Source organism: Balaenoptera ricei, chromosome 15, assembly GCF_028023285.1.
Source record: "Balaenoptera ricei isolate mBalRic1 chromosome 15, mBalRic1.hap2, whole genome shotgun sequence".
NCBI classification, from domain to species: Eukaryota; Metazoa; Chordata; class Mammalia; order Artiodactyla; family Balaenopteridae; genus Balaenoptera; species Balaenoptera ricei.
This window is the reverse complement of record NC_082653.1, coordinates 5610291-5633315: the sequence shown is the minus strand read 5'-3', so window position 1 is coordinate 5633315 and position 23025 is coordinate 5610291. Positions and strand designations below refer to the sequence as shown.

The 23025-nt window shown below is 45.3% G+C and overlaps 1 protein-coding gene across 1 annotated transcript; it reads left to right on the top strand.

Moving 5' to 3' along the window:
* Nucleotides 1–3916: 3916 nt before the first annotated feature.
* RAE1 (ribonucleic acid export 1) lies at nt 3917–22728 on the top strand. Its single transcript, XM_059897508.1, has 12 exons — nt 3917–4113; nt 7165–7261; nt 7838–7942; nt 8943–9035; nt 12980–13066; nt 14043–14129; nt 14575–14646; nt 15682–15789; nt 18108–18214; nt 18299–18374; nt 18961–19155; nt 22266–22728. The coding sequence occupies exons 1-12, from the start codon at nt 3932–3934 to the stop codon at nt 22350–22352; spliced, it is 1296 nt and encodes a 431-aa protein (XP_059753491.1). The 5' UTR covers nt 3917–3931; the 3' UTR covers nt 22353–22728.
* The last annotated feature ends 297 nt before the right edge of the window (nt 22729–23025 follow it).

Here is a 23025-nt window from a genome sequence, read left to right as displayed (position 1 = left end):
GAAAAAGGCTTGCAGATACATTCAGTTTGGATAATTAAGTTCATTTCAAGTTTATATGTGGAAATTTACTTAAAATAATTTTCATTTATTTGGGAAGTGAAAATGGGAGGAGAGCAAAATGCACTGCAGTTTGGCTTTGCTCCCTATCTTTATTAGATGCAGCTGAAAAGTTAATGTTAGTGGCTATTTGGGACCCAGCTAGAATTCTCATTCTTAAGATTTGTTTCTAAAAAGTATTACTGTAAAATAGGCAGCTGTTTAAAATGGCAACTGACAACAGACATCCCCTCTAACCATGTGTATTTATTATTTATTTATTTTTTATAGCTCACTTTTATATTATTAGATTCAACACATAAAATAGTCAACTATAAAAGTTTCTAAATGCTTAATCTTATTTTCTGAATTTATCACGGACAGCTAACAGTTTGAGGAGTACACCGCCTCCGTTAACTACACTTGGAGTAGCACTGTTCTGTGTCACATTTTGAGCCATTTCTTGAAGGAGCTTTCTAAGAAGTCTCTCATCATGAGCTTTAACCTATATAGATCTCTCCCTTCCTCTGAATCTTTCTTTCTTTCTTTTGGCTACATTGGGTCTTCATTGCTTCGCGCGGGCTTTCTCTAGTTGCAACAAGCGGGGGCTACTCTTCGTTGCGGTGCTCGGGCTTCTCACTGCGGTGGCTTCTCTTGTTGCGGAGCACGGGCTCTAGGTGCGCAGGCTCAGTAGTTGTGGCTCGCGGGCTTAGCTGCTCCACGGCATGTGGGATCTTCCTGGACCAGGGCTCGAACCTGTGTCCCCTGCCTTGGCAGGCGGATTCTTAACCACTGTGCCACCAGGGAAGTCCCTGAATCTCTTTAGCATCTGCTAGTGTTGGAGGGTCTCCTGCAGAGGCAGGGGGTGGCTGTGTCTCACCGTGAGGACAAGGACACTGGCAGCAGAAGTTCTGGGAAGTACTCCTTGGCGTGAGCCCTCCCAGAGTCCGCCATTAGCCCCACCAAAGAGCCCGGGTAGGCTCCAGTCTCTACCATCTGTATTTATTTTTAATATTTCCATAATTTTAATCAAGAAAGAACATTTGGATTGGAGTCTGTTTATAATTAAAGTGAATAAAAACTGGTGCAACCAAAAGATGTTCAGAGAATCTTGGTTTTTTTCCTTAAGGGCTCATAATCACCCTCGTAAAATAAAAGCTCTCGTGATATCTCCAGGTTTCTGGGAAATTTAACCGTCATCATTGATGATGCTAATTGATTTCAGAAGTCATGATTTCATGAAAAAAGAAACCCATATTGCACTTTCTACAAAATAGGCAAAAAACACTCCAGGATTTCTATCTATAACTTCCCTTAATGAATGTCTCAGTTGACCTGTTTGATGTAGATACCTGTTCAGTGGTGCTGAAAAGAATAGATGCTGTCAAAGCTAAGCCACAAGTACATGTGTACTAAACAGTATTTTCAACGGGATGTTTTTGTAGTAAACTGTTGAGAAACATTACTTTTGTTTGGACTTCTGTTCACCATTTAAAGGTTATGTATCCCAAGAAAATCTTGTAAAAACAAGCCAAGGTCTCCCTCTGCTGGCAGAAGCTCTATGTTCTCTCAAATCCTTCCACTGTTTTGGGTGGACATTTCTTTAAAATATATTCGTCCCAAGAGGGAGGGGATATGGGGATATATGTATGCATATGGCTGATTCACTTTGTTGTACAACAGAAACTAACACAGTATTGTGAAGCAATTAGACCCCAATAAAGATCTATTAAAATATATATATATATTCAAGTCCTTGTTTTCAGGAATGGGGTGGAAGAGTCTGGGACACAACAAGAGGTTGGGGAAACCATGAGGATTTCTGTGTGAGACTGAGCACTTCTAGACAGGAACCCGTTTTGTATTATCATCTTTGGATGCCCGCAATTCCTTGTAAAGCTACACTTAATGTGTGCTTCGTGGCAACCAAGCTATTTACAAAACCTTAAGACAACATATTAGGACTTTTTAATTAAAATAACAGAATTAAAGATCACTTCAAATGAAAAGGAACTGATACTAAAATTACAAGCATTCAGTTTCTATTTACCCAGAAATGGAATATAAACTGTGTAGTCACTCATAAATACTCCCTTGTGTAAAAAACTGCAGAAGGGTATACTAATGTGAATAATAGCCATGACCAAAATTTAATTTTACTTTTTATTTTTAAAATTTTTCACCTAGACTTTTGGCTCAATAATCATACCCATGGATACAGATTGTTTTCATCCCCCTTTTTGTTTCTGAGGGAAAAAGTGAGGTGAAGCCACAGACAGCCATCTCTAAAGTCATATTTTGAGGGGCAGACTGCTTGCATCCCAATTCCACTTCTACTCACTGCCTTTGTAGCTGGGAGAAGTTACAACCTGGCCTTCATTTCATCAACTGTAAAATAGGGATAATAGTGATAACACCTAACCTATAGTGTCATTGTGAGAACAAGTGTGGGTTTGAATAACACTCTTTAGAAAGAGTCAAGGAGTGTTACTGTTATATTTGGGTACACATGCTGCTACCATTGTTCCACTGATGGTATATGCAAAACCAGCTTGTCGATTACATACCCCTAAACAACAGAAAGATTTTTTTTAAGCATGCTGAATAACCAGTATTGTACATAACAGAGGCTTCTGGAAGATTCCTTGGGCATGGAAAATATAATTCGACAAATATTAAACACCAAAATATGTAAGACTGTGCTTGGTGCTATATACATGGCCTTAAGACACAACGTTTAAAATCTAGGAAGCTAGACAAGGCAAATACACCCACAATCTTATGAGACAGAATATGATAAGCACTGAGAGAGCTTTGAGAGTTGAGAGATGCTATGAGATGATCCACTTGGTAAAGAAATTACAGGAGATGAGTATCCAGTGCTTAAAGGAGCTATTACTATTATCATCATTATTTAGACGAGAGGTTCTGAACCTTGCCTGCATCTTAGAATCACTCGGAGAGCTTTTAAAAAATATTAATTCCCTCCTTCCACCGCAGAACAACTAAATCAGAATCTCTGAGGGTGAGGCATCAGAGTGTTTTAAAAGTTTCCCCAAGTGATTCTAAACACCTCATCTAGATCCTCGGTGCTCAACTGCGGTCCGTGGCCTGGCAACCTCAGCAGGGAGTTTGCTAGAAATGTGGGTTCTCAGGCCCACACTGGACCTTCTGAAACTGCATTTTATAACCAGGTCCCGCGGATCCTCAGGCTCCCTGAAGATGTCAAGGCTTTTGGTACGCAGCCCACGGTGAGTAGTAAAGGAGAAGGGTCAGTGTATGTACCACAACCTCAGGAGATCCCTTCCTCTTTTTTTCCTTCAGACATTCTTACAGGGGGAAAAAGCAACCACCTGAAATATTCGGAGTTGGCGCATGTGCGTCATAACAGCCCCTTAATATTCCTATGTAACCTTACACTTAGCAAAAGGCCTTCATGTGTGTTACTTTACTTGAACCTAATTAAGAATAGCCCTGGAAGTTAGGCATCATTATCCCCATTTCACAGCTGGAAACTTAAGTCCAAAGAGACCAGATGGCTCAAGATACCCCAGTCGCAAATAGGGAGGCCAGGGCAGGAAACCAGGCAGCGTCCCATCAGCTTCTCGAAGGATGGCCTTGAGAACTGGCGGCAATCGTAATTTTGCTAGACTTGTCATTCACAGGAGAAAATTGTAACTAACCTTCGCCAGCCGGGGCCGCGGATTTATCAGAGCGGTCGCTCTGCCGCTACGTCGGCTACACCAACTTTCGACCAATCCGCAAACTGCTGGCACGAGGACTTCTTCTTGGCGTCAATAGCGCTTCTGCGCATGTGCAACTCCCTTAAGGGCGGAGCAGCCTTTTCCTTCTTTTCCCTGCCTTCCGGACAACACAGGAAGTGGTTCGGAGACGCATGCGCGGTGTCTCCGCGGTAATTAGGGCCGTTTCCTCGACCGGCGTGAGAAGAACCTCAGGCTCCCGGGATTCCTGTTCCCGCCACCTCGCTACCGCCTCCTCCGCGCCCGAGCGGGGTCGCAGGCTCCCGAGCTCCTCCCGCTCCCCGTCGCCGGCTTCCCTCCGCGGCGCGACCCTCAGGTAGGCCCCGTGCCGCTTCCCCCCGTTCCCAGCCGCCATGGCGCCGCAGAGGCCGGGTCCTCCCGGGCGAGTGCGGTCCGCCGCGAGGTGCTGGGGCACGAGCAGGACTGTTGGCGAACTCCATTAGTGGCCCCTGGGAGGGACGTCAGAGCTGCAAGGGGCCTTACGGGTCACCTCCGGTCTAACCCCCTCGTTTTTCTCGTGGGGAAACCGAGGCACCGGGAAGGGTCACAGAGTGGATGGCGGCCTCTGTCACCTCTGCCCTTCCTCGTCACACGTCTGGCTTCTCATAAGACACAAGCCACGTCGTTGACCTTCCCGGACCGTTCTTCTGCGGAAGGCCATCCCCCTTTAGTCTCCCCCACGGTAACCGGTTTCATCTCCTTTGTTGCATTTATGGCTCTCTGAACTGGTTCTTTGTTTCTGTTCCCTCCATCAAGTAGTCCTGTATCCACGTGCACACACTGTGCCCAGGCAAGTATCTGTGAAGTGCCAGGCGCTGTGCTGAGGGCCAGGTGTGTTTCAAGGGAGCGTTCAGGCGGCTCTTTGCCGTGGTGGAGCTGGCGCACTCCTGGGGAGGCGACTGATTGCCACCAAGTTCCAGATGGGGACAGGTGCTGTGAAGAAGACGGAGATGCGATGGAGGCTCCAACGTGTTAACATTAGGAAGGCAGGGAAGCCTCTGGGAGGGGCCTTCCTTTACGAAGATGCTTTTAATAGCTTCACTGGATGTCACTTACACACGATAATCCGTTTAAAGTGTACATTTTGATGATTTGGGGAAGTTTAAGTCGTGTAAACATCATCACCGTGCGGTTTTAGACCGTTTCCATCACCCTCAAAAGTTCGCAGGAGGCCCCTTTTGAAGTGGGACCTGAAGATTCAAACTGAGACAGCTGGGGGTTTGGGGGAGGGCGGATCATCCCAGGCTGGAGGAACAGCTGTTAGGAATGCTCCAGGGCTGGGAGGAGCTTGCTTTGTTCAGGGGCAGAGAGGAAGCCATCAGAGCTGGGGTGCAGCAAGGAGGCAAGGAGCGCGCGCTTCGGTAGGCTGGAGACGTACACTTGTCTTCCGAACGTTTAGAGGGTCCTCGGTGTCCTGCACAACATGTGGCCCATGTAGGCTGATTAACGCTCGATGGCCCTTGTTCTCCCGTAGTTCATCCCTAATGGCAGAAATGCTCTCTCCCAAACTTGACGGTTGAAGAGAGGAAGGGACAGGCGTTTCAGGCACTGTGTGTACAACTTCACTTGGTTTTTGTAACTCTGTGAAGTGGATATCAGGGTCCGTTTTTACAGACGAAAAAATCAAGGCTAAATAATGTGCCCCAAATCATATATTTAGTTCCTGGACTTGACTGCAGAAGCCTTGTCATTCCTTTGTTTGCTTGTGCAGTTAACTGGTGTTTCAAATACATCTCAAACATTTGAGGCAGAGGTGGTCAGCAAGCACCACGGCCTCGCACAGGGTTGCTTTCTGAGATATTAATGCGTTCATAGACCTAGTAGGTCTACACTTGATGATTTTTCATAAAGCTCAGGAAACTCAAATGCCTCCCCAGAATTCCTCACAGTTTTCCCATTCTGTGTTGTCTTCTTAAGAGATGCTACTCTTGTTATCTCCTGTCCCATGAGCTGTATGTTATTGGGCTAGTCACTTTTGTCACTCAGCTGCTAGCCTCCTTTGGGAGAGGTTGCTGATACGGTAGGCTTCTGGGTGTAAAAATTTACTAACCAATGACAGAATTGAAAATGTGGCATCAATGTATGTGAGGAATCAGAGTTATAATACATAGACTTTCTCCTTGGAAGGAAAAAAGGGAAAGTTGTTTATGACCCACTATGCACGAGACACTGCACTTTCTACATAGATAATCTGATTTGATCCTCAGAGCAACTCTGGAGAAGGTGTTAATATTCTCTGTGTTTGCAGAGTAGGGAAAATGAGGCTTGGTGAGATCAGGGTCCCAGCTCTGGTGAGTGGCAGAGGCATGGCTCTAACCCAGGTGGGCCTGCTAGACTGTGGTGCCCAGGAGAAAACTCAAAGTGGGGGGATTCTTGCTGGGCAGATGCCCAAAACGTAATGCCAAACCTTTTGCTACTTAAGCAGACCAAAATGGATTACTTTTTTAAACTCTTACGATCGCTGCCAGGGTTGGTTGCTTTTCTAAGTAACTTCATGCAGAGATATTGACCTAATCCAGAGTGCGGACATTAGTACGAAGACAGTGAACTGTCACTAAGTGGGAAGCTGGAGGAATGGGGCTTTCTACTGGTTTCCAGTTGTGTTCCTGGTGCTCAGCAGCGTGTCTCTAACTGTGTAAAAAGAAATGAGCGAATTTATTTTTTACCTGGTGACTGAAAAATACTCTGCTGTAACGTGTCAGTGTTGGTGAATTAATTGTGACAAAGTTAAGAAGGAAACTGGATGTGGGGTGTATGGGAACTCTTCTTTTTTTTTTTAAATTAATTTATTTATTTTATTTATTTTTGGCTGCGTTGGGTCTTTGTTGCTGCACGCGGGCTTGCTCTAGTTGCGGCGAGAGGGGGCTACTCTTCGTTGCGGTGCGCGGGCTTCTCATTGTGGTGGCTTCTCTTGTGGAGCACAGGCTCTAGGCACACGGGCTTCAGTAGTTGTGGCACACAGGCTCAGTAGTTGTGGCTCGCGGGCTCTAGAGCGCAGGCTCAGTAGTCGTGGCGCACGGGCTTAGTTGCTCCGCGGCATGTGGGATCTTCCCGGACCAGGGCTGGAACCCGTGTCCCCTGCATTGGCAGGCGGCTTCTTAACCACTGCGCCACCAGGGAAGCCCAGGGAACTCTTCTGTCTTAAGAATTTTCCATTAAAAACTATTCTAAAATAGAAAGTTTATTTTTAAAAAGCACTCTGCTTATCGCATATTTAGATCTCTTCAGAAGAGAGAAGCCTGACATCAAGCCGTTTATTTATTTACGCTCTGTTTCCCTTCCATAACTTAGTTGTCTGTATCTTGCCTCTCAGCGATGTGTATTACCTAGGAGAGGCCCTGTCTTTAGCTTTTCCCATTATTTTTAGGGCCCAGATGAGCTTGTTTGGAGCAGCCTCCGGGTTCGGCACGGCGGGAGCCAGCATGTTTGGCAGCGCCGCCGCAGATAATCACAACCCTATGAAGGTACCACCTGAGGCTGCATGGGTTTGTAGAGACGCTGCAGGGGGCCCCACGCTGGTGACAGCGAGAGAAACCCAGATGGCTTGGGAGCCTCCTTTGGGGGTGAAAACTCTGAAATTTTGTCCAGGCTGCTTTCTCAAATACTGGAGCAGAGAAACTGCATGTCCCCTGGACGAGTGTCCTGTTCCCCCTGACATTCCTGATCACTGGAATCCCTCGAGGTGCCTGTTAAAATTGCAGGTTCCTAGGGCCCAGCCCACAGCTGTTGACTCAGAATTTCTGTGGCGCAGGGAGGCCGGTGGTGCTGTGATGCAGCACTTCGGGGCAGGAGTGAGCGGGTGGGCCGTCATCTGGGGAGTGCGGCTGTGGGCCTGCCTTGAGAGCGCTGCCTGCAGTCCGGCAGCGCCCGTGCTTTCACTGGCTTAGTTATGCTCCCCTTCTTATCAGAGTAAGAAAGGTCTGATTGACTTAGCTCTTGACACGAGGGAAGGCCACCATGAGGTGCTGGTGAGAAAGGAGGCAATTTTGAATTGAATTGTGGCGATGTATACATTTTAACATGGACTTTTTCCACCCCAGGATATTGAAGTCACATCCTCTCCTGATGATAGCATTGGTTGTCTATCTTTTAGCCCACCAACCTTGCCGGGGAACTTTCTTATTGCAGGATCGTGGGCTAACGATGTAAGTGCTCCTTAAACGCGTGTTCTCTCTGTCATATCTCTTTGTATGGGCACAGTTAGCTTTTTTTTTTTTTTTGCTCCAAGTGAATGAAGCAGAGAGTTCAGTCTTATTCTTGGCTTTTTTTAAGCACCGAGTTTAGAGTGTGAACCCGTCTGAATGGCAGGCATCACTTCTTGTGCCGATTTTTGTTAAGAAAGCAGGATCATATGCGTCATTCAAAAATTCCTACTCCAGTTCAGTATCTTGAAGTATATTCCCAGATCTGTAGTGTTCATTGAAAATAAAAGTTGTCCATGACGGTATACACAAATTTCCCTTCTAGGCATCCTGCAAATGTTCTTCAGGCATATGTTAAAGTTTCTTCACCTTTAGATATAGCATAAATCCTGCACGGACACTATACTTACCAAAAAGAAATCATAGCATACGAAAAGAAAGATAAAAACTCTGGTAGAAAAATAGGCGAAGGGTGCTTAGAGGCACTTCACAAAGGAGTGCAAGTGGCCTGCTGGAGTAATCTTGAAACATTCAACCACACTCCTAATCAGATAAACACATTGTGGCTTTGCCACTCTCTTAGATATGGGACCTGGGCCAGTTATCTTCGTTAAGCCTTGTGTCCTGTTTCATGAGATGGAGATGACAGTAAGTTCAAAGAGCTTTAGCTGTTGTAGAGATTAATTCAGATAACGCATGTAAAGTACATCATGGGAAATCCTCAAGTCCCGAAATAGTTGAGACACAGGGTACAGACTTAAGGATTTCAGATAAATATCCTCCAGAAGAGCTGTACCAATTTACACACCTACCAGTAGTAAAAGTTTCAGCTTATCCTTGCTGGCGCCAAGTATTATTCATTTTATTTTTGTTAATTTGATAGGAAAAAAATGTCTGTAATGTAAATTTGTGTTTATCTGATTATGGCTTGGGGCAAAGGGCTTAAAATGCATATAATGTATCATTAATTGGCTGTTTGCGTTAATTTGTTTTATTACTATAGGTTCGATGCTGGGAAGTTCAAGACAGTGGACAGACTATTCCAAAAGCCCAGCAGATGCACACTGGACCTGTGCTAGATGTCTGCTGGAGTGATGTAAGTTTCATTCAGTTTTTTCATGTTTTCAGAGTGTATATAAATGTATATATGTTTTTATATAACCTGAAACACAAATAGCAAGTATGTATACACATTGTAGAAGTGCTGTTTCTGAATTTAAATATAGTAATGTATTGATACTCATAATGTAGTCAGTTAACTTTAGTCATGTTAACTTTAATCTCTCTGAAAGCTTTTCTTGCATTAAAAAAATCCATTAATTTATTGACATATTTCCTTGAGCAAGAGATTAGACAATTTTTTAAAGCCTTTCCTACCTCTGCATGTTCCATGAGCTTATGTTGTTTTAAAATTAGAAATTACTGTCCCAGAAAATAAGTCCTAGGGGAAAAATTAATCCTCTTCCATTATTAAACTTCTGAAATATTTCATTTTTTTGGAAGTCTTTTTCCTCCCAAATCCTGAACATCAGCAATATAAGTAAATGTGTTCAAGTTTATTCAGCTCTGAGCTCTTCTTTATTTTTCTTTTTGGGGGAGTGGGTGGGTGATTGGGGAGTTTAATGAAGGTACCATTTACAAAGAAACCAGCAGGGATGGTGAAGTCACGCACAGCAAGAGCCACAGCTGTGGAGGACCCACCCCTCCCTAAAGGAGGAGCCCAGGATTGACAGCCCAGCCTTTCTCTCCTCCCTTCTGTTGACGGCTGAACCCTGCAGAAGTGAGAAAACAAAGGGGCCTGACTGAGAGTCTGGGGCGGCTGTGCTGAGGAGACTAAGCCTCAAGGTCCCTCCTCAGGCTCATGCAAAATTTTTTCATTAGATGCGATACGCAAACAGTAAAATTGAACCTTTCTAGTGTATGATTCTGTGAGTTTTGAGAAATGCATAGAGTTGTGGTCAAAATATAGAAGAGATCCATCAGCCCAAGGATATCCTGCTGCCCTTTGTAGTCAAATCCTCCTCAGTCCCCAGTCCCTGGAAAACACTGATGTGTTTTCTGTCCCTGGGGTTCTGCCTTTATCAGAATGTCATAAACAGAAGCCCTTTGAATCGGGCTGTTTTGAGCACACTGCATTTGAGGTCCATCCAGGTTGTTGTATCTGGCAGTAGTTTGTCTTCCTTATTGCTGAATAGTAATCCATGGTATGGATGTATCACTCTTTGTTCACCATCCACGAGCTGAAGGACATTTGGGTAGTTTCCCATTTTTGGTCATTACGAATAATGCTGCTATAAACGTTTGTATATTGGATTTTCTGTGAATATAAGTTTTCATTCCTCTTGCATTAATATCTAATAGTGGGCTTGCTGGGTCATATGTAATATATGTTTAACTTTATGAGAAATATCAAACTACTCACACCATACATTTATGTGATCTTACTTAGCTTTCAAATAGGAAATGATTCTACTATTTATAAATATTTTGAGATGGTTAAGGAGCCAGAGTTGCTCCCATTTTAATCATTAGCTCTGACAGCCTTCTCTAAAGCATTTTTGTTATCTGTAAAATGTATTTCTGACATGTCTGATTGGGTTATTATGAGACTAATAATAGTTTTAATTTACCTGTAGAAAAATAGCAACTTGAATAGATTTTAAATATTTCTAATTTATTTTGCCTGTCTTTCTTTACTGATCAGGTAACAGATCAGAATTGTAAGTTTCTTATCAAGTATGGTAAGAAATAGAATTAACTGACACCGGAATTCTGTTGCTCAGATGTTACCGAGTAGCTGTTGGCTTTTACAGAGATGTGTACCGCCTGTTTCCTTTCTCCATCTCCATTAGAGTTGTGCGCCATCTAGTGGAGGCATTGAAACATAGACATGAAGAGTTGCAATTCAGTGAGCTGAGTTCTGAGAGAGGCAGGATGCACTGTGCTGGGTGGGCAGAACCCAGAAGGCAGCTATAAAGTTTGGGAAGGGGGCTGTGAATGCTCCACAGAAGAGGCGAGAATTGAGCTGAATCTTAAAAGTAAACCATCCGCTTATATAGCTTTAGAGCATTGTCGCATCCATTCCAGGCCTGGGTTCAAATTTCGGCTCTATCTCCACTTTTTGACTTTGCCAAGTTATTTAATCTCTCTGAGTCTGATTTTTCACTTATAAGATGACGATAATAATAGTATTTACAACAGGTAATAACATTATTTAGTTCCAGTAATTGTCAGGCACCTATTGTATGCTAAGCACTTGGGATATAGTGGAAGTCAAAGTAGGCGAGGTAGGCAAATCCTGTGCTTATGGAACTCATGATCTGTTAAGACAGACGTAGAGAAACAGAGAAGGATTGCAGGTAGTGGAAATCAGTGACAGCTAGATTCAGCCACGTAAAGACTAGCGGGGCACCTGTGGGACGTGGTTAAGAGACTTGTTTGAGGGAATATAGGGGGTGAAAGGCTGAGCCCAGACCTGGACCTTCCTGGCTCTAGAGCCCATGCACTTAACAGCCTCCCTCACAGGGGCTTACAGGAATAGGAGCTAGCCTGGGAGAGGAAGGCAGCTGTGGAAAGGCACCGAAGCACAGAAGAGCCACGGCTAACGCTTGAGGCATAAAAGCCAAACTTGCTGAGGGTGATTCTCTGGCAGTCTGAGGACGGTCGGTCTGGCCACAGCAGGTGGACCTGAGAGGAGCTGAGTCGAGAGCGCTTGGGAATCTCGTTTCTGTGCCCCAGCCGTCTGATAGACTGGCCTCTGTCTCAGTGTGTCCACTGGGGCCTGGCATCCTGCAGCTGGCAGGAGTGGCGTTTTATGAGATTGAGGGGCCAGCGTTCCACTCAGCCTCGGAGCATCCTGCTCCATACGGTAGCATCTTCCCAAGGATTTGTGCAGTTGCCCTCATAGCCTCATTAATAGAGAAGAAGGTTTTCTCTCTTCTTTCGCGTGGGGACCTGGCGACTTCAAATGGGAAGAAGTTTTTGCTAGGGGAAGATAGTGGTAAATCTTTGAGCTGTGGAACCAGAAATGAAGTACTGTAGGGCAGGGGTCAGCAAATTATGGCCCATGGGCCAAATCTGACCCATTACCAATTTTTGTGAATGAACTGTTCTTGAAACACAGCCACATCATTCATTTACATAATGTGTATGGCTGCTTTCAAGCTACAACAGCAGAGTTAAGGAGTTGCAACAGAGACCTCTTGCCCTGCAAAGACTGAAATATTTACTGTATGGCCCTTTAAGAGAAAAAATTTGTTGACAGCTGGTCTAGAATTTTCAACTCAGTACTTTTTGTTTTTAAATTACCTTGTGCTTCATGTTGACTGACCTACTTTATGAGTTCTGTATGTATTTTAAAACCACTATACAGTGACTGCCAATTTTTTAAGCTATTCTATAGTTTACATTGGACCAGTGACTATCATAAATTAGTGTAGTTTTATTGCATGCACTTTAGAATGCTATGAGATACTGAGCTGAAAAGTAATAATGATTGTACGTGTGGTATAGAGCGGGAATGGGGGGGTAGAAAGAGATACAGTAAATGTGGCAAAGTGTTTACAGTTGGTGAATCTAGGTGATAGGTTTATGCGTATTCATTGTATTATTCTTGCAACTTTTGTGAAGGCTTGAAATTGATGAAAATAAGAAAAAAATTTTGAAGTGGCTCCTGGTAGGTAACACACATCGATACAGGATGTACAAAGGCTGTTCCCGGAGGACATGCCAGTGGCCATGGCTGCCTCTGAGCGGCGAGCTGGGGTCAGGAGAGACTTCGTTTTCACTCTATAATTCTAAATGCTGTTCAGGTTTTTTTGACCTTTTTACATATTATCTCTTAGAAAAAATTAACAATTAAGAGCAGAAAATGTGTTTTGTATATGATATTGTAGCTTGCAATACTCTGGCCCCCAAATAATTGGGAAAATTAAAATTGCAAAATAACACCTGCCTCGGTATGTTCAGTCTAATATCTAGATGTTCATATAGAGGTTTTATTTTTCTTAGAATGTCAGATTTTTTTCTATTTTATTTTAGGATGGGAGCAAAGTATTTACGGCATCATGTGATAAAACTGCCAAAATGTGGGACCTCAACAGTAACCAGGCGATACAGATAGCACAGGTAGTAAAAACTTACCCTCTGCAGGAAGGCTGGGCAAGGCTGGTGCCCAGGGTTGCGATGATTCCTTAATTACAATAATTCTCTATTATAGGAAAGATGCAGTTTGACCATTCCAAATCAATTAGATTTAAATATACCAGAAACCTCTGTAGCACAAAAATGACACCAATTTTGTACACATTCTCGTTTTAACTAGTATTTCATAAATTGTTCTGTCATGGGTCTTCCGTAGTGTGTGGATGAGGAGGGCATAATAAGGAGCTAGTGACATTAAAATCTGTAAGTGGTACAGCTGGTCCTCAACATTCTGACACCCATGTGTGGCTTGCCTTGTACCAACTGCATTTGGTCACATATTCATTCGACAAGTCTGTATTGAATGAATGCTTGTGATACTCCAGGCACTGTCCTTAGGAGTAGAGATGCAGCAGTGAGTAAGAGGGACCCTTCCACATGCCAGGAGCTTTTACAGTCTGCTCGGGACAGCAGGCAGGTTCTGTGTGAAGACTGCTAAGAAAAGCAGAAATGAGGAAGATGAGAGAACCTGGAACCGGAGGGTCTGGCCTGGCGAGGAAGAGCCTCTTGACACCGAGACATTTTCAGGAAGGTGTTTTGTACCGTGAGATCGCAGCACTGTGTGCTAGAAGCACCTCCTCAGTCTCTCAGTGCGTGTCATCTAAGTGATACAACCGTGGTGGAGTTCCCTATGAGTTATTCCTGAATATCTCCCCCTTTCACTCTCACATGCTAGTTAATTATGGTTAAAATCACATTAAATTTTGTTAGAATGGAAGGTAGATACATGCTCTTGATGTTACATTGAATGTTTTGGTCATGGGGAAGGGCTGAACTATCCTTTGGTTTTTGTTTGGTATGACTTCAGTATTTAAGGTTCCTTTTCTTTGAATTTCCAGAACCAAAGCTGTGTAGCATATTATTACATTCACCTTGGTGTATTTTGGTTTTATCTTGAAAGCACGATGCTCCTGTTAAAACCATACATTGGATCAAAGCACCAAACTACAGCTGTGTGATGACCGGGAGCTGGGATAAGACTTTGAAGGTATAATATACTGTTGAGGGACTGCATGGCCTGACCAAGATTGGCATTTATTTTATTATTATTTTTAAAAATTAATTAATTAATTTTATGTTTGGCTGCATTGGGCCTTCGTTGCTGCACGGGGGCTACTCTTCATTGCGGTGGCTTCTTTTGTGGCGGACCACGGGCTTCATTAGTTGTGGCACACGAGCTCAGTAGTTGTGGCTCGTGGGCTCTGGAGCTCAGGCTCAGTAGTTGTGGCTCATGGGCTTAGTTGCTCTGCAGCATGTGGAATCTTCCTGGACCAGGGATTGAACCCGTGTCCCCTGCATTGGCAGGCGGATTCTTAACCACTGCGCCACCAGGGAAGCCCGATATTTATTCTTGCACTGTTTGGACTTTAGCTCTGAATGGTCACTTACTGGGTTTTTATGGGTTTGTTTTTTGGTTTTTTTTTGTCTTTTAGTTTTGGGATACACGATCATCAAATCCTATGATGGTTTTACAACTCCCTGAAAGGTGTTACTGTGCTGACATGGTAAGGAATTTTTAACTTAGTAATAATTATTTCCTTTAAAAAAAAAAAAAAAGAAGAAAAAAGGCACTTCTTACCTTATGATATCTTGCAATCAGAGGGTAATGTAAAAACCCTTCAAACTTTAATAATAGACGTGGGATGTAGTTTGGATTGCCTCAGTCGTCTTAAATCTGTAGATTTTTGTGCTGCATATGTTCCAGAATTACAGAAACCTGGATGTCACATTTTTTTAGTCACTTGTATGAACATAGGCAGATAGCCACATGCCACGCTGTCCCCAGAATGCCATGCACTGTGTGGCTGGAGGAGAACTGGCAGTAGCTTGGTGGTGTGGTGCCAGAGCTCTGGTGACTGTCTCTGAGTGAGCGGGATAGAAACTAAAGAACTTTCTCTGTTGGTTTAGCAATAAGTTGAAGTTTTATACCAACTGCCCCAGTAATTCCACTTTTAGGAATTTATCATGAGAAAAGTAAAGATGCAAATGTTTTTTGTTCTCTATAATATAGTAAAAACATGGGAAGTGACCCAGTGGCCCAACAAGACAGACATGGTTAAGTGAACCCTGTGGTGGGTTCATTTGAGGGAATGTTAGATATGTGGCCACTGCTAGTGTTCTCTGGAAAATGTGTGGGGTGGTGCTCACTAAACACGCTTTGAGTAAAGGATCAGCATTATATAGAAACATACATATACACACCTGTATAACGTTCAGGAAAAAACACGGGGGTTAGCATACCATAATGCTAACAGCAGTTATCATTTGATGGGGCGATAGAGGTGATGTTCATTTCTTCTCTATTTCTCAGTACATTTTCTAAATGTATATTTTGTAGTTTTAAAAAACGAGTCTTTTAAAAAGATATGAATGTTCTACTTTCAAATACGATTTCTCTAGGTTACCTTGAAATGTGATAATATCATTGAACTGTTAAACTTGAAAAAAATTCAGACTCTAAAAAAAATTGATCTAATACTTTGGTATGAAAAAGAGCACAGTCCACTTTAAGCACGTCTCTGCTTTCCTGTGTTTTCCAGATATACCCTATGGCTGTCGTGGCGACTGCAGAGCGGGGACTGATCGTCTATCAGTTAGAGAATCAACCTTCTGAATTCAGGAGGATAGAATCTCCGCTGAAACATCAGGTGAGTCACAAGTCAAATCAAGAAGCTCGTATTTAGCACTTGTCGCAGGCAATCTGGCCATGTGGCCACATATGGAAATCGTTGTACTTTCAGACATTCAGAGGGGGTGAATTTAAGGATATAAACACAAATATTTAGTGAGTAAATACCATCTTCTGCAAACATCCCCCGGGTTCGCTGCATGCTGCTGAATGGGTGCACACCTCGGTGGATTGGTTCCATCGTGAATCACAGCTTCCGTCTTTAGCTTGGTCTTTACCTGCCACAGATTCTTAGATCTCCTTCACTCTCTTCAGACCCCTGGACACTCCCTCCGAGAACATAGAAGCTGATGGTTGGGAACTTCCCCATCGTCCTCCTGCTGCATCTAGAACTCTGGCTACACCTGCATCTTCCCTGCCTTTTCCCAGCTGTTAGGTGAGCCTTCTCAGGAGCCTTAGGCTGTCAGCCACCTGCCTCTCTCCTGTGTCTCATCTCCCCTCTTCTTGTACTTCATTGGCACTGAACCAGGCTCAAGTCCAATCCTAGGAAACAAGCCTCTTCTGACCCCCACATCCTCTGCCACCTCGGTCCCTTTTTCCCTTTGAAGTCAAGTAAGTGTCTTACGTGAGCTTTCTTGGTTCCCTTACCTCCCACTCATCTCTCACCCTCTTTGAGATTTCTGCCCCCATTACTCTACTGAAACTGTTTCTGGCATGGCCACTGATGGCTTTCTAATCAGTAGCTCCAGTGAGATACTCATCAACCCTCATCTTACCGTGGCAGCAGCATTCGCTGCTGTTCTTATTACATATTCTTAAAACTCTGTCCTTGGTTTCTGTAATGCCAGCCTCTTACGTCCTGCCTCTCTGGTTGCTGCTTTGTCTTCCTTGCTGGTTCTTGCTGCATGTTGAGGTTCCCCAGGCGTCTGCCCTTGGCCACTGCCTTCTCTACGTCTGCCGGCCGCTGCTGTTGCTTAGGTGCGCCTTGCGGGCTGGAGACTTGGATCCCAGCAGGCCTTGCCTCTGCGCTCCTGACAAGGACACCCACAGTCTGACAGCTCCTCTGTGTCCTCCTCATGTCTCAGCCCAAGAGCCAAACCCGTGCCAAACCCAGGACCACTTTCTGCAGATCGTGTTACCTCTTCTCAGGATCCTCCCTGCTCATTCTCCCCAGGCTATGTATATATAGATATGTGTGTGTGTCTTATATATACGTACGTGTAGATTTTACTCATCTTGTTCTTTCGACCAGAGCATAGACTCAGTGAGAGCAGGGATTTTGTGTTCATTGCTGCCTCATTCCTGGCACCTGGAGCCAGGCCTGAATAGAAGGCATCCTGTGTTTGCCGAGTGAGCAGTCTTTACCTGCCCCTTCCCACCACCCCAGCCTGCTCTTCCCCTTGTGCTCTGCATCTCACTAAATGGGGCCTCCGCCCCTTAGTTGTCTAAGCCAGAAATCAGGAGTCGTCCTTGATTCACTCTCCCTCCTTTCCTCCTCTCCCATCTCATCAACCACCAAGCTCACTTCTACCCTGCATGTGGTTTCAGATCTGTTCATTTCTCTCCTTCCCTCCGTCCACATTTAATGCAGCTCTTCTTGAATGACAATAAGAATGTGGATCTGTGCTCCTTTGCCCCCGGAGGCTGGGCCGTGGGTTGTTGCTGTGGGATCTTCTGTGGAGTCCAGGAAACCCTCCTTTGGGCCCTCAAACTCAGTGTTGGATCAAGGGCAGTGTCTGGCTTTTGTGTAGCTTATGCACGGTTTAGAAAGTTCTGGCCGCGTCCACTGTATGCTTGACCCTTGGTCCCCCGTGCTCCACAGGCAGACACTACTTCCCTTTTCCAGTTGGGGATGCAGAGGCTCTGGAACGTTGGGTGACTTGCTGGAGGGCACTTGCCTAGTCAGTGGTGGGCTGTGAATCAAAGTGACATGTTCTCCCGACCTACCAGGGGGCCAGCGCCAGAATAGGACCTGGCGGGGCTCTGAGGGCCATGTGCCCCGCTGCAGTGACAGCAGGGCCTTCAGGGTGGCAGAATAGGACCTGGCGGGGCTCTGAGGGCCATGTGCCCTGCTGCAGTGACAGCAGGGCCTTTAGGGTGGCAGAGGGAGAACAGTGCCTGGATGGAAGCACTTGGTCCGAGGTTTATTCATAAAATCATGTGGCTGAGTAAAAAGAAAATAATGCTTACTGGAGGAATAGAAGTTATCTTCTTTACCGTATTTGAGAAATACTGTTTCTGGTTCTTTCAAAACCCTAAAAGCTGTTTACAGTCACATTAGTTATGGAATGTTACAGCTTACATTGTGATGATATACTTTTTCCCCCCCAACTGTAGCATCGATGTGTGGCTATTTTTAAAGACAAACAGAACAAGCCGACAGGTTTTGCCCTGGGAAGCATTGAGGGGAGAGTTGCCATTCACTACATCAACCCCCCAAATCCGTAAGTGAGGCCTGATCAGCTTGAAGATTTTCACTTGAAGCTTTTTTTAAAAAAGGAAAACTAAGTTGGGCCTTTGTTTTTCAGTGCCAAAGATAACTTCACCTTTAAATGTCATCGATCTAACGGAACCAACACTTCAGCTCCTCAGGACATTTACGCGGTACGTTTTTAGAAACTGTAACCCTGAGAATGTGTCTAGAAACTAGACTTGGAGGTGGGTAGCTGAGTCATTATGGGATCAGAAAAGATCACTGTCATTGTGTGTGTTCGCGTGCAGAGGTAAATGGCTTACGTGAGAGGTTTCAGTTTTCTGTTTTTATGAACATGTTGACCGTCTTCGTTCTCTCTGTTTCTGAATGCAGGCTTAGGAGTTTTGGGGAGCGACTTCCACCTCTATGAGTGCTGGTAGACAGTTGATACACTTAGCTAAAACCGAGAAATTGCCGTTTGCTGAAAAAGAAAAAGGCATTTTCCTGAGGTTCGCTCCTTGGTGTCACTAGCTTACATACTTATTAACCTCTGCTGACTTGTGTTTTGAACAAGAGGCGAGATTCAGTCCTGGGCTGCTGATTGGTTCAGGAAGTGGGGCTAGTTTATCCTGTGATCAGCGGGCCGCCAGCTCTACTGAACTGACCGTCTGTTCCATTTTGTGTCCTGACTGAACCAGGAAGTCTGCATTGGCGAAAACCTGATTTCTCCTCCCTCCTCTGCCTCTGCTTCTCATTGTACATATCCATCATTTGTAGGTAAATGGAATTGCGTTCCATCCTGTTCATGGCACCCTTGCAACTGTGGGATCTGATGGTAGATTCAGCTTTTGGGACAAAGATGCCAGAACAAAACTAAAAACTTCGGAACAGTTAGATCAACCGATATCGGCTTGCTGCTTCAATCACAATGGAAACATATTTGCATATGCTTCCAGCTACGACTGGTCAAAGGTGAGAATTCCCAAACCTGCGCTGGGCCCCGTCAGGCAGCAGAGCCAGGCCCTGGAGTCAGAAGGCCTGGGTTTGAGTCGCGAAGCCTCCCCAGACACGCTGTGTGTCTGCAAATGGCATGTCACCGTCACCTCACTGCAAAGGGAAACAGCAGGGCCTCCCTGTCATGCTTTCCCTGAGAACGTGCCCACGTCAAGAGCTTGGTCAGCATAAACCCAGCGGCCGCCACTCGGGGGGGTCCGAGTCATCCAGTGTTGCCAGGGGTTGTTGGGCGAGAGTGAAGAGGGCTCAGCAAGGCCGTGGGGCTTCCACCAGAGGCATTGGCTCTTTGCTTGTTTGCTGTGTGGGGAGGAGGGAAGTTAGGGACTGACAGGGTCCTGGCTGTGTTTTGGAGTCATCCCAGCGTGATGGTGAAGAGAGCAGACCTGGGTACTTGGGTTCCAGAGCCGTGGTGTCTTTCTTGCTCACCTCCACACGTGTCTGTCTTCACTGGCCCTGGCCCCCTCCCTTCCCCGAGACACACACAACACACACACAGCACACAACTCTCTCTCTCTCTCTCGACTCCGTTCTTCTCTGCCTGTCCCCTGTCTCGTTACCCCGTCTGTAAGCACACACTTCGGCTCTTCTAAAACAAGTGTTAAGAAGCCTGGTTTCCCTTCTGTTAAACTTGTCCAGAGTGGTGACCCCCTGCCCTCTTTGTTCCCCCACCTCTGTCTCCTCAGTTTCCTGGACTGTAGTCAGGTTCTTGCTGCCTTTGTTCTTGTCCAGTACAGAAGCTTCCTTGCTGTCTGTGCTGGGCACCAGTCCATCCCTTCCTCTTCCCTTCACAAAGCCCTCCCCTTGGTTTCTCTGACCTTTCTGTGGTCTGTTGTATTCCTTCTCCTGACTGCTGCTCGCCATCTCTGGTGGCTTCTGCTCTTCTGCCCACCTCTTGTATGCAGGCCTTTTTCTGTGGTTCTCCTTCGGGTCCTCCAGGCGTGTCTGCATTCACGAAGCAGCAGCTCTTCCAGCCTAAGCTGGTGACTCTTCCATGTCTAACTTGGCTCCTGACCTCGCTCCCCACTTCTTCCGGTGTCCCAGTCCCAACAGGATGTCCGCCCCTGGCTACCCCCTAAGCACCTTAACCTAGGAGATCAAAATCCGGTGGATTCCCCCCCCCCCCACCCCGCCCCTGGCTTTACCCTCCTGCTTGCGGCTTCTCCTGTGTTCGTTCCTCTTTGAGGCAAACACCTCCTAGTCAGTGGGGTGTCAGTCTCGGAGTCGCCTTTGGTTCTCTCTCTTTCTCAGAAGAGCTGGGCAGTCACGGAGCTCTGTCCACTTCACCTGCGGTACATCTTGCCCGCTCAGCGCATTGTTGTGATGCCTGCTCAGGCCTGTGGGAGGCGCAGTCTCTCTGAGCGTTTGCTTATGTGAGCCGCGTAGCTGCCTTTTTCCAGCAACTTTACTGAGTTGTAATTGAAAGGCAGTAAATTGCACACATTTAAAGTTTAGTTTGATCAGTTTCAGTATCTGTGTATATACCCAGGAAACCTTCACCACAGTCAAGATAACATAACATTTTTATCTCCCCCAAAAGTTTCTGCGTGTATCATTGTAATCCTTTCCTTCACGCACACATTGATCTGCTTTCTGTCATTATAGGTGAATTTGCATTTTCTAGAATTTTGTATAGGTGGCCTCATATACTGTGTACTCTTTTTTGCTGTTGAATGCGTCACTAGTTTGTTTTTTACTGCTGAGTAGGATTCCATGGTGTCTCGATGTATCCACTGTTTGTTTATCCGTTCACCTGTGGAAGCCACGCACTCAGTTTTGCAAAGAGTGTGCTTTTTTTGGTTCTGCCTGGCTGGGGTTGGAGGCAGATTGTGGCCTGAGGCCTCAGTTTCCCCGTGGGCCTCTTCGATGGATCTCCTCTTCTTCAGCTGCTCAGCCTGCAGCCACATTAAAACTCCATGTTTAACTCACATCACACTCATGGCTCTGCATGTTTCAGGCGTTGAAAAAATAGTTGTAAATTGAAAACAGTGTAAAATCAAAGCTCATCGCTTTGAATGCTACTCAGAATTAATTCATCTGAGCAATTAATGTCAACTTAACCGTGGAACACTTAAATTATAATCTTTTAACTTAAAAAAAAGTTGCTTACGAATTTTCCATTGTTCTTAGTCGAAGGACAGTTATCCCCACATATGATTAATATTATTAGCTTGTTGCTTGAGCGTAACTGTTCCGAAAAGCTGCACTTTGTGTATTACGATGAGACTTAATGGTCATTGGGTGAGCAGAACTTCTAGAACTATCTTGGCGTAACTGTCAAGGAGTGAGAATAAAGCATATCATTGCACTGCAGGCGGCAGAACGCACCCAGAGGCGCTTCCCACCTCCCTGTTCCAGGCCTTTTGGTTACCTCGGGTTTCCACTCATCTGTCTTACCCACACCACTCTGCTGTCTTCCTGAAACATAAGTCCTGTCATTGTCATTGTCACTTAGCTTTGTGGCTGCCATTCCTTTTCCCTGTGGGACAGTTTTCACAGGCCTCGGCTTGTCCACAGCCCTTTCTAGCCTGGCCTGAGCTGGGTGCTTCCGACTCCCCCAGTGTCACACAGCCCCCCTTCCTCCTCAGCACAGGCGCAAGCAGACACGCTGACACCTGCACTTCGCCTCCCTCTGCGTCTGGGGTGGCGCATCCTGGGGCTTGCCCCGCTCCCTGTGACGTCACAGACCGGAAGTCTCCTGTGCTGAGAAACCTCCAGCCCATCCTCCGCCACCCTCCCTCCCCAGCCTGTGCTCACCGAGGGGGAGTCATCTTGGCATTAAAGCAGTGGGAGGTGGACAGAAGTCTCAGTGCTGAAAAGATAAATATGTAGAAGATCATCCTTCTAAGGGGCACATTGAAGACATTTCCACTGAGTCCTTAACCTTTACTCTGAGGATTAAAGTTTTTCTTTAACGTTTGACTTTTATTTCTCTACATTTACCTGTTTTATTCCTCCAGAGAGATTACGCATCATGCATGGAGCACAGGACTTGGCATGTTAAAAGTGCCCACAAAATGCTAACCTGATTTTTAATCAATTTTTAAGGTACTGTTTTTTTTCCCCTTTAGGGACATGAATTTTATAACCCCCAAAAGAAAAATTACATTTTCCTACGTAACGCAGCTGAAGAGCTAAAGCCCAGGAATAAGAAGTAGTGGCTGGAGACTTGTGGGTTGTCCAGAGTTGTCTTCTCTCCACTCTGCCTCATCTCTGTACGAATTTGGGTCCCAGCCTTCGGTGGGTTGTCAGCCATGGATATGGATTTCAACCCCTGGAGAAAACGATGTCGTTGTTCAGCAGTCAGGAGCCTGGCGGCCACGGTGACTGTCCGTCTCTCCATTCCACTGCCGGTTACAGGTTTCGTCTGTAGCTCTAAGGGGATTAAAATTATTATAGAAGTTCTTAGATTTATGTGGGCAACTGCCAGGTATTTTGCAGTGCTTCGTTCAGCAGTGTATGTATTAGAGAACATTGGGAAACATTCTACGAGCCCTGTACTGTATTTTGTAATAAAATATTTTGAAGATTGTCTACTAAGCTCCCTTTGTCCGTCTCTCCCCTTGCCCACCCCGTAAGCTCTGAAGTGGTGGCCCTGCTTGGCATCATCACTGGGTTTTGATTTGTGATTGCAGATGCCCTGTGGGAAATGCAGAAATTTTGCCCCTTAGGGGAGAGGAAATCCTGAGCTGGGAGTATTTCTGCTGTGTGGATTGTCTAGCAGCAGTCTCTCCAAGCATTGGTGGGCAGAGTTTGAATGTGTTTTTCTTTTGCTTCCTTCATTCCTGTCTTGGACATTCCAGTGCTTTTCAGTTCTGCAGGGCAGATGTC

Bases quoted from the DNA above. Each gene is read 5' to 3' on its own strand.
- RAE1 (XM_059897508.1), top strand. From the start codon at position 3,932: ATGCGCGGTGTCTCCGCGGTAATTAGGGCCGTTTCCTCGACCGGCGTG. The intron at 14,130-14,574 runs GTATAATATACT...TTTGTCTTTTAG, and splicing joins GCTGGGATAAGACTTTGAAG to TTTTGGGATACACGATCATC. The intron at 18,375-18,960 runs GTACGTTTTTAG...CATCATTTGTAG, and splicing joins CTCCTCAGGACATTTACGCG to GTAAATGGAATTGCGTTCCA.